At 39.4% G+C, this 10,973-nt stretch overlaps 2 protein-coding genes across 4 annotated transcripts; one reads left to right on the top strand and one right to left on the bottom strand.

The window, feature by feature from the left end:
- The first annotated feature begins 287 nt into the window (after window positions 1-287).
- Window positions 288-4,651, top strand: caps2 (calcyphosine 2). Its single transcript, XM_027015108.2, has 16 exons — window positions 288-380; window positions 460-494; window positions 578-623; window positions 785-874; window positions 1,264-1,479; window positions 1,783-1,850; window positions 1,962-2,045; window positions 2,145-2,219; window positions 2,331-2,426; window positions 2,542-2,620; window positions 2,799-2,914; window positions 3,010-3,086; window positions 3,242-3,393; window positions 3,890-4,009; window positions 4,107-4,197; window positions 4,281-4,651. The coding sequence occupies exons 1-16, from the start codon at window positions 318-320 to the stop codon at window positions 4,487-4,489; spliced, it is 1,617 nt and encodes a 538-aa protein (XP_026870909.2). The 5' UTR covers window positions 288-317; the 3' UTR covers window positions 4,490-4,651.
- Window positions 4,652-5,851: 1,200 nt separating this feature from the next.
- On the bottom strand, window positions 5,852-10,639 carry cers3b (ceramide synthase 3b). 3 transcript variants are annotated; one of them, XM_027015135.2, is made up of 11 exons: window positions 10,570-10,639; window positions 9,386-9,586; window positions 9,063-9,180; window positions 8,863-8,981; window positions 8,655-8,712; window positions 8,264-8,314; window positions 7,654-7,746; window positions 7,141-7,269; window positions 6,872-6,978; window positions 6,631-6,784; window positions 5,852-6,503 (listed from the first exon to the last, which is right to left on the bottom strand). In XM_027015135.2, exons 2-11 carry the CDS (start codon window positions 9,547-9,549, stop codon window positions 6,399-6,401), a joined length of 1,098 nt encoding a protein of 365 aa, XP_026870936.2. In that variant the 5' UTR covers window positions 9,550-9,586; window positions 10,570-10,639; the 3' UTR covers window positions 5,852-6,398. The 3 variants fall into 3 exon arrangements, with proteins under 3 accessions (XP_026870936.2, XP_026870935.2, XP_035381243.1); XM_027015134.2 differs by lacking the exon at window positions 10,570-10,639 and adding an exon at window positions 10,433-10,480; XM_035525350.1 differs by lacking the exon at window positions 10,570-10,639 and adding an exon at window positions 10,375-10,434.
- Window positions 10,640-10,973: the final 334 nt, after the last annotated feature.

The raw sequence follows: 10,973 nt of genomic DNA on the forward strand, positions 1-10,973 counted from the left end.
TCTATCTAATTTTATATATAATTTCATTATATAGGCCTACTCTAATTTTTATTACAAGAAGCCTGTTTTCTCTCTCGCTTCTTTTCTCCCTCGCGCGCGCGCGCGCACACACACACACACACACACACACACACACACACAGATTAAGACTTGTGCACAATTGTAAAATTACATGGGAATTGTGGACTTCATTACCCAAGAACCTTTTCGTTGACAACGCTTAAGCACGTGTGTTTTGTTTGGAGGAAAATCGTAGCAACGCAGCTCAAGGTTTATTACCTGTCAAAATAACCGAGTCCTATAACTGTGCACACAGTATGGACTGGGATGTAAATGTGAAAAGAACATTTCCCCGAGTAGGAAATCAAAGGCAGATAATGGTAACTTTATTCTCAGACATTAAAAAAAAATTTTTTAATCGTCATTGATTTTTAACATATATTCCGTTTCAACACCCAGATAACGGAACGAAGTCGCGGACCCCGTCCAAAAGAGTAAGTCTTCTCTCACCAATTCTTTTAAACTGTTTTGTTATGGTTGATGTCCGTTAGTAATCAGATCTCTGTGGTTTAAACAGAGTTCCAATGTTGGCATTGGAGGGACTGCGAGACAGAGAAGAGGAGGTGAGGATATTTGCTAGATAAGTAGAGAGGGAAAACGGGGAGAGTTGCGCAGACAGACAATGATAGACACAGATTGACTTCATGTGTTCAATAAGGGAGAGTGAAAAGGAATGAGAGTGGATGTGTTCCATGTTTATGGATGCAATTTCCCATTTCCCAAGGATTATGCTGTCATACCAGTTGCTGAAATGCAATCAAGCCCACTGTCGGCCATGAGCTGGGGTACTGCACCTTCAGCACACCCCCATGAGGTAGTCATCCAACAGTGCCTATGGGATTGTGTAAAAATAACTAACGAATCCTAGAAGAATCACATATGCCATATACAAGCCAAAAAGCAAAAAACAAACAAACAAACAAAACATTTATATAATAAAAAGTGTAAGAAGTTATGGATGTTTGAAAGGATATATACTGTATATAAAAATGTTGCTGTATTTGAAAGGGGCCATGATCATGTAAAAAATATGTTTTATAATAACCAACATATATAAACTGGTGATCATGAGATTTTATAGACCTTTTTTTCATGTAGATATTGCCTGCATCCTCACTTTCATTAAAGTCTTCTTCTATGCAACTGTATGATTGCTTTATTCTCACCTCTTTGTTGGAAAATTGCCTGTTGTGTTGTCCTCAGACATGGAATGGAGGAGTAAGAGACACACAAAGAAATACCCCAATGGTGGGATATCAGAACTCACCACATTCCAGCTGCAGAAGCCTGCTCCTTAACGACCCCCCCAACAATCCTGAACCAAACCCAGAGTCCTGTCACTCTGCCCCATGCAACACGTCTGAGTGCGCACAAACTCAGACCAGCACCATACACACTAGAACCAGGAAACTGGAGGCAGTGAGTAATTTCTGTTATTACAGCTGTTGTAATAACTGTCATAGCGTTTCTGTGACTAATAGTTTATTAGTGTTTACATAATATACTATGGCTACTATATTACTGTGAGGGCTGCAATGACATAAATTAGCAGTGGAATCACTGAAATGCTAAGTGCATGCTGACTAGAGATTGGATATTGAAAGAAAAAGCTGTAAATGACGTTATGTGTCAGCGTATTGACATTCACAGGAGTGGTTGTAAGGGTGGCTTTGATATGACGGTTCTTTTGCTGTGGTATACTCAAAAAGGTATGTTTTGTAGGAGGCGCTGACTGTTGAGAAGAAAAAACAGACTGTGATTGAACAGATGATGGTGGACCAGCTCTGCAGGTCAGCTGCTATCCCCCTATTTTTCCCCAGAAAACCTGTTTTATGAAAGACCTCCCTTATAGGCTAATGGTAGAAATGGCGGATGTGATAAAGTCTGTGCTGGTCCTTCAGGGCTGTCATCAGTGACCCAGAGCAAAACACTGCAAGTCCAGTGAACACTTCAGCACACCACAAAAGGACTCTCCATCACACCATGTAAAATACACACACACACACACACACACACACACACAATTGCAGTTACAAACTACAGTGTGTTACTCCTGTTCCACATAAACGTATATGTCTTTACAGGGTGAAAACTCAGAACTCTTTAACAGAGAACCTTTTATCCCACAAACTCAGTTTTCATGCCAGAATTTTATCAAGGTAGGCATGACCTTTACTGATTTATTTTATTCAAACTTCAAAGGCACTGAAACGCTGTGTGATAATCATTGTTTTCTTTGGATGTGTGCATCAATGTGTATTTTTCAATAGATGTGGACATGAGGCATGTCGAGAGCTGATTGGTTTCTTCTTCACATGTGATCACACACTGACTGTGTATGAGTACCGCAGTTTTGGGAAAAACAGGTTGGAACAGAGTGGTCCAGTAACTTGTGTTCAAAATTAATTTGATTTTTGAACCATGCTAGCATGTATGAGGGCAAAACTATAGTGTTAAGTACACTTTGCATGAACTTTGCAGGTGCAACGTTTTGCCCTTTATTGCCCGTGGTGTATACAAGACTCGAGGGAGGACATATTGTCTAGCTGACTTCTCAAAGGTACCATACTATCAACAGCATTACTGTCTCTCTCCTCCTTTCTTTCTTCTCCCTCTCCCCACTCTATCGCTCTTTCTCTGTCTTTCTCTCTTGCTCCTCTCTCTTCCTCTCTCACACATGTACATGCAAACAAAATAGTTCTTCAAGTGTGAATAATGCATCTGTACGCAATCTCTAGGGTGCAGATCTGTGGTTCAGTACAGATGTGCTCCATGTCCCTGACAGCTTGAGACAGCAGCTGCATCTGACCCTGAGAGTTACTCATGTGGATGAAGAAGCCAAGAGATCCCTGCTGTATGCACATGCACACCCCCACAAAAGCACCATAAGAGTGCACACACATATTCATAACATAAAATGTGCAACTGAAGAATGTTAATTTCTCACAGGGCTCAGTCTGGAGAAACAGCAAATTGCATTACTGAGGAGGAACTCAATAACCGGAAGACCCTAAGGGCAATTCAAAGTTAATATTCTCTAGAGTGTTCACAACATTTCTTTTAAACATAGTAACAGGAACACATACACACACAGAATTTAGCTGAGCCTTACTTGATTTCTTTCCACAAATGAATGAATAAGTGGACTGACTGGTTCAGATCTTTGCCGGATGTATTTCAGGGGCTGTATGTGATCGGATGCGAGGTCATGCTATCCAAACTCTGACTACACTGGGGAGGAAGCTGACATGTTTAGACCTGCAGGAGAATGGCTTCTTGGTCAAAGAGAAGCTCAGAAAATGTTTAATGGAGGATCTGAGCCTCAGTCCCCAGGTACAGTTACCCAACAAACACTAACAAATCCAACCCTAGCAGTAGGCCTTCAGATAGTGATCCTCCAAATAATACAGTGCCATCAATAATCAACATACTAAAAGTGAACTTTTGACAATAATGGGTCAGGACTTCATTGATTAATGTTGTAGTGCCTGTGGGTTTGAACGTCATTAATTAATGGGTTGGCTGTGGGTCAAGACTACATTAATTAACATTGTGTTGGCTGTGGGTCAGGATTACATTAATTAACATTCTGTTGGCTGTGGGTCAGGATTACATTAATTAACATTGTGTTGACTGTGGGTCAGGACTACATTAATTAACATTGTGTTGACTGTGGGTCAGGACTGCATTAATTAACATTGTATTGACTGTGGGTCAGGATTACATTAATTAACATTGTGTTGACTGTGGGTCAGGATTACATTAATTAACATTGTGTTGACTGTGGGTCAGGATTACATTAATTAACATTGTGTTGACTGTGGGTCAGGACTTTGACACTGTGTGGAGAATTGCAGGCCCTCAGGGAGAGGTGACTGCGGATGCTGCTGCTATTATGCGTGCTGTTACTGGGGAGATGAGTGAAGCCAGAAAAGCTGTTTTTATAAAGGTAGGTAGTCCAAGACTCCAGAGATGCATGCTCTGACTTCAGCACTGGCAATCTGAATATGGTTAAGTTTTGAAGTTTTCTCTTTCTTGGTTCTCAGGTTTATGTAAAACTTGATCCACATAAAACCGGCTCCATTACCCTGATTGACATTGAGAAATTCTACTGGGCCAAACAGGACTTGGGACATGGTGAGACACTCTCCTGTACACTATACAATCAATTTTCGTGGATGACTATTATTTATGAGACATTTTATATTTGTTGTTCACAGGGGCAAAAACAGATTTCCTAACTTGTATACGGAACAGAGGAAGGGTTGGGGGAAAGGTGTCATATGCTGAATTTGAGGATTACTATGAGGGACTGAGCATTGAAATCCCCAGTGATGAGGAGTACATCAGCATCCTGACCAGCACCCTGGACCATCTGACCCTCCTCACCAATGGTGTCTGCATCTGTGTAGTAATGTTTGTGCATTAATGTGTATAATGAGATTTAGCCATTTCAACTGCAATATAGACAAAGTCCTTCAACTAGTGATATAAGTGTTCATTAAATAGTTTTCCAGAGTAGTAATGTGGAAAATGTGGTATTATATGTGGATATGTGTACAGTTTGACTGATTTCTGTAATAAACACCAGCAGTTTATTATTTACAATGCTGAGTAATAATTTTCTTATGGTTGTGTAACAGGATAGCGGGGGGGAGATCAAACAGAAGGTGATTCAGGTAGTAATTATGCCAATAATGGAGGTTTATTTTCCTCAAAAAGTCCAGTGACAGGGGCATATTTGGAAAATTACCTGCTCCGATAACGTGAACCAAAACTACAACTCCCCCTCTATTCTGGGCACGACTCTTGATTCATCCCCTTACAACCGCTGAACAAAACAAGTACATGCTTTGAACCCAAACTCTACCTTATTATAATAAATATATCTATATGTACACATATACATTAACTCTAGTAGTTATCGACACAGTCAGTTGGCCACTCTGAACAATGTAAGACAATTACAATAACTTTAGAGAATTCCAGCAAACGTCAAGTTTGTTCCCTCTGATAGTAGTGTAATTAAAATAAAAGTCTTTCAGGCCCATGTATTGCCATGTAATATTTTCTAATATTTAGCTCTCCTGTTTGTCCACATGGAAGGGGCCGGAGTACCGTTACAGGTTGATTTTATGTTCTAATTGTTAGCTAATTCCTTCACATTTAAAAATTTCCTATGCTGTACAATCTGTACTTTTGTGACTGTCACGATTTCCGCTCCGCTAGCGTCGCGATCTCCTTGGCAACCTGTCTCGTGTCTTTGTTTTCTTTTACTTCCTTGTTTCGTTCTGTTAGTTCCACCTCTCTTTGAGTTCTCCACCCGTCCCTCATTTCTCTCTTGTACGTGTTTTTAAATCCTGTATTTTCTATGCCTCTATGCCGGTCATTAGCGTTCGCTGCCTGGTCTTGTTGTGATTGTATAGCGTATGGTTCCAGTCCTTCTTTGAGCTTACCTGTTTTTGCTTCGTTTTCAAGTGTCTTTGTATGAAGTTCTGTTCTGTTCTCTGTTTATAATGCATTTTTGGCTATGTTCATGACTCTGGACGTATTAACGAGATTGAATATGAATTTGCCATTAATAAATCTCGCTCTTCTCTGTTTGCATCCGTCTCACTGTTGCTCCGCGTTACAGACTCGTACTATATTTATCATATTATTGTGTTCGTAATTTTACGTAGTTGATACTGGTTATTTGGCCACATCACTCTTGACAGAAATGTTCATTTTCAAGATTTTCAACTTGAGAATTAAAAGGTAAAAATATATAAAAACATAAAACTGGATCATTTTGAGATTTTCTTTTAAATGTAGATATTTTTGTTCTTTCACACAAGCCCCAGTTTAAATACTCGTGTTTATTTATGAGCTTTCCTTTTGCACTCACCTTTGGCTGATTAACTAATCATGTTAATCTATAAGAGCTTTCCATTTGTGCTCAAATTTGTCAGATTATGTTAAGTTAGCACTGCAAGTCTGTAATTCCAAAGGATTTTTGGAATTTGTCTGACATACGGATATAAAATTTGTGATATATCCTAAATAAAGAACAGCCCAGTGCTTCAGTGGGGTACTATTTCCTACAGGTATAAGAAAGCCTAGGACAGAAGAAATAAAATGTCAGTGGATGAAGACAAAAAAAGTAAAAAGATTTGAAAAGGAGGTGTCTCAGAATAGCGTCCCTTTTCTGAAGTAGTGTAATGTATAAAAACACACCCTTAACTAAAGGTTATAAATGTACCAGATCAGTTAAGGATTGATTTGTGTGTCCAATATGGACAGTTGCTTCACATCAACAAAGGGTTCACATCCCTGATGTCAGAGTTCCTGGTTATGTATCAGTGGCCATTAGATAGTCCATTGGAAGAACCGTTGAAGTGTTTATGGTTGTCTTCTTCTTGACTCTCTTCTTCTTCCTCATCACTTCTTTCATCACCTTTCATCTGTAGAGAGAAAGAGAGAATGTTATTCAGTGCATGTCAGGCATAAAATATGTGCATTTGTGTGTGTGTGTGTGTGTGTGTGTGTATGCACAAGGTATTTTTGCATGGTTGAGTGGGACACACTCACTTCGCCAAAGAGAAGCTTTTTGACCATGCGGATGATGAGTGAAGCCCAGAATATGTGTAGCACCAGCAAGAGCATGAGCAGGGCATTGAAGAAATAATAGCCAAAGAATGGCTCGAACTGTTCCAGCGGGTACACCCATGTACAGTGAATCAACCTGAAACACATTGTCTTCAGCCTTTAATTGGACAATAAAGAAACACTTGCTTTTTGCTGAGTAAATCCCTTATTCATTCATACGTACCAGAAAGGGAAGATGACAAGCCTTGTTACCATGAAGACAATGGTGAAGAGAATAAATATACCATTGCAGGTGTTCTCCCATCTCGCATAATTAAATATCTTTCCAGACTGACAACAAAAGACAGCCAAGTTAAGCTTGGTAATCAACTCAGAATCACATATTTTCATTTGTATTAGAATATTTTCATTTTCTTTCTCTTTCTCTCTCTCTCTCTCCGCCTCCCTCTGTGTGTGTGCGCGTGTGTGTGTGTGTCTCTCTCTCTCTTTCACCTCCAGGAAAATGTCAGCAGCATCATGAACCAGCATAATGAGCGTCCCAATGCGGATGTAGTTTGCACACCAGGAGAATGACAGCAGTATTAGAGTAGCCCAGTGATGTACAAACTGCTCTTTAAAATCCTATGGACAGACAGACCGAGACTGTTTGATCTGTACTGGGCAAAGCAGCATGTCGGTGTTCAACCTCAGTTATTCAGAGAAATAAGACAGACAAAACAGCTCAGACATAAAAACACATTCACATGCAAGCAATGGGATTTCTATCATATTCATTTACAATTAACAGTCTACACTCTTGAATCACATTAGTTAGTATCATTTGCAGGAATAAGCATATGGCAAAAAAACAGAATTTTTATTTCTACTGCATAACAATCATGTTTTAAGTAACTTGTTTTTGCTGTGTGGATAATTGAAAAAAGTGTGTATGTGTATATTTGGATGCATAACTACATGTGCTGAGAACCTATTAAGTGTTATAAAGGGGGTAAGATTAACTTATACCTTGCGTTTGATGTCTACCGCCACACTAAACAAGAGGGAGCCATAAAAACTTATCTCAGTCATGTAATACCAGTACTGAGAGTCCAGTAGGCTCTGTGAACACACAGACACACCAAAAGGTATTTTAAATCATGCCTCAAGCATGCATACAAACCTATGCAAACAAAATGTCCTAACTATTTATACAAAAACCAGGTTTAAGTAAGTCTTCACGCTCAGTAAAGTATAACTGATGTTTCCATGAAGTCTCAATGATGAGTGAGCAATTCTCAGGTGATGTGACACTGTAGTTTTGTATTTTGAATTTGCATTTTTAATCTCATGTTTTATTTATTTAATCTGTAGAGAATGATACATTATTAATTATTTTATACATAAAACATACCTATCACAATGTTTTAATTAAAAATAAACTAATCGTGTTTAAATCAAATGTAACATATTTAAGCTTGTTATGACTTATTTAATTTGGCCAAGTTTCAAAGGCACTTTGAAAGAAGTGTATAAGACTCAGGTTTAGATTTTTTATATCATTTTAAAAACATTTTTAATCATGATTAAGCAGGTGTCATAAAATATCATAAAATGTGTGCATGGTAGTAACACTTACCTGTTTGGGAAATCCTGCCCACACTTCTCGTAAATTATAAAACCACGATTTCTGTAATCAATACCAATGTTCTTTAAGTTAATTTAAATTTGTGATTTTGTGCATGTATGTGGGTGTGTATGTGTGTGTGCTTGTGCACATGGAATCAACTGTGTGTTTGTATTCGTGTGTAAGTAGGGACTTGTCCATACATGTTAAGGAGCCTTCAATGAGTTACAGAGTCAGACTGGAGTATTGTGGGAATATATTACTTATTTTCCTAGAGGCATGTCAGACACCCATGTGCACAGGCACATGCAAGCACCTACAGACTGACGCATGAAGATTCAAGGTCATTTGGAGACTTTATGCCTGCAATAGGCTTTAGTCTTTTTAGTCTTTAAATACTCACGTCATAAAGAGCCAGGAGACCACCCAGGAAAGCACAAAAGTAAAACAGAAACCTCCAGCTGCAGAAAACAGGACACATTTGACATGCATTAAAAGACAGAGGTCGCATAAGACCACCAAAACAAATATGACAACCCTGTGCCAGTAGAGCTTTTGTGTAGTAAGTCATGGATTACATATTAAACCCAAGTGCATCTTTATTTATGTACCTGGCTTCTTTGAACTTCTTCACAACTCCAGGTCTGTCCTGGTTTCTTCTCCTTCGAAACCAGTACTCAACCTGCCGCTCTGACCAGCTCACCTTCTTACTGAGACCTCTAACGTTTTCCTGCAGACACACACACACACATTTATTTTTCAGTTCTGGTTCTTTTTTTTCCAACAAATGTGTATGTGTTCATTTGTTTACCTGTGAGGGCTGTTTAGAGCATGTCATATAGTAATTTTCAAGTATGGGATTATTTGATACTCTCAGACGGATTTTGTCTTTCACTCCAAGAGCTTCAGCAATATGTTGGGCAATGACTCTAAGAAGAGCATGAATTGGACAGTCATTGACACACAATATCAGTTTCCTTCTGTTTTCTTTCACACACATGCCAACGCATACCCAGTGACACAACAAACTGTTTAGTCAAGATATTTGTTCATAGACTGTAGTCTGCCGTCTTAGTGTGTGTGTGTGTGTGTGTGTGTGTGTGTGTGTGTGTGTGTGTCTGTGTATGTGCTTACCTCTCATAAAGTGCTCTGAAGCCCAGTAGCAGTACTGCTATAGGTACGGTGATGTAGAGTTGAGAGGCTTGGGCATATATCCGGCCCTCTTTATCCTCCAGGTCTGCCCATGTTACATTCACAGGAAGCCAAAGACGTTCCAACCAAAACCACTCACTGAGCATTGTCACGGATACCGCCCAGCTACGATAAGCAAAATAACTGAAAAAAAAAGTCAATTCAGCATGGTACAACCATCAGCCTGGATTATGACTGAGTTTCCTCGAGAACTAAAATAAATATAGTACATTTAAACAAATGCACTGCTTCATGATTGGCAAAACCAAACACAAAAGTTGTCCCACGTTAATGTGAGACAGGTTCTCTTCGTCAAAGTAAACAAATACACCTGTACATTTAGTCCAGACAGGTTTTAGACTATTACAAGACTTCAAAGGAACATCTTAAAGCATGAAGAAAAGAACTTATTTGCTACTGACAAATGCACACGCGTGCATACACACACACACACACACACACACACACAGAGGAAAACTATCAGGAAGGTGTATAACCCACAGCAAAATGTAAAGGTGTGTGTGTGTGTGTGTGTGTGTAGAGGGAAGGCATGTTAGAACAGCTCTTAGAGAAGCCTGTTAGTGCACTTTACAGTGAATATTTGATTGTAAAGGAAGAGTAAACTATCTCTCTGAATTTCATTTGACAAATATTAAAAGGTGTACATGCATTTCCCATTTCTCTCCTTTAAGTCCTATTTCAGTCAAAGGAGTCCCATTAGACCCTAATAGTATTCAAGTATGTCAGAAAGTTCACCTCAGGAATCTTAAACTCATGAGATAAGTATGAATATTTAATGTGTTTTTACAAAGAGTGGTTTTTAATTTATGGACAAACAATGAAAAGCAGGTTATTTTTGTTTATGGCAAAAAACGTCAATCACACACAAACGCACAGAAAAACCTGAAGAAGAAAATCAAGAAACAACTTACCTGCCTTTTTCACCTGCCCTCTACTTTTTCTCTCTGTCTTTAACACACACACACATACCTTATTGTCAGTGATCCTCAAAAGTCCAGCCCAGGATAATGACTCCACTATATACAGGCTGAACACACACAGATATACACGCACATTGTCTCGACATACTTTACACCCCACCCCCGTCAAGCCCATTGAATAACAACCTCGCTCACTCCTGTTCAGGATGTAGCTTTCTTTTACAAATCCTTTTCACTGCCACCTTTGGGGATACGCACAAACACACAGTGTGTGTGTGTGTGAGAGAGAGAGAGAGAGAGAGAGAGAGAGAGAGAGAGAGAGAGAGAGAGAGAGAGAGAGAGAGAGAGAGAGAGAGAGAGAGAGAGAGAGAGAGAGAGAGAGAGAGAGAGAGAGAGAGAGAATATGTATTTGGAAGCGAGCACACGCTGCTGGAGCTCGTGATCTCGCAGGGATTCCGGCCATTACTTCTAGAGAAAATGTTCTTGCGCTCCCCTACTGGTGTTCTGCAGTATTACAGCCGCAATCGAACCTACTGTCATAAGAATGAAGTCTAACCGGTCCCACTGGGAAGATTTAAATCAGGACCAAG

The sequence above is a fragment of the Electrophorus electricus genome, chromosome 4 (assembly GCF_013358815.1).
Source record: "Electrophorus electricus isolate fEleEle1 chromosome 4, fEleEle1.pri, whole genome shotgun sequence".
Classification (NCBI taxonomy): domain Eukaryota; kingdom Metazoa; phylum Chordata; class Actinopteri; order Gymnotiformes; family Gymnotidae; genus Electrophorus; species Electrophorus electricus.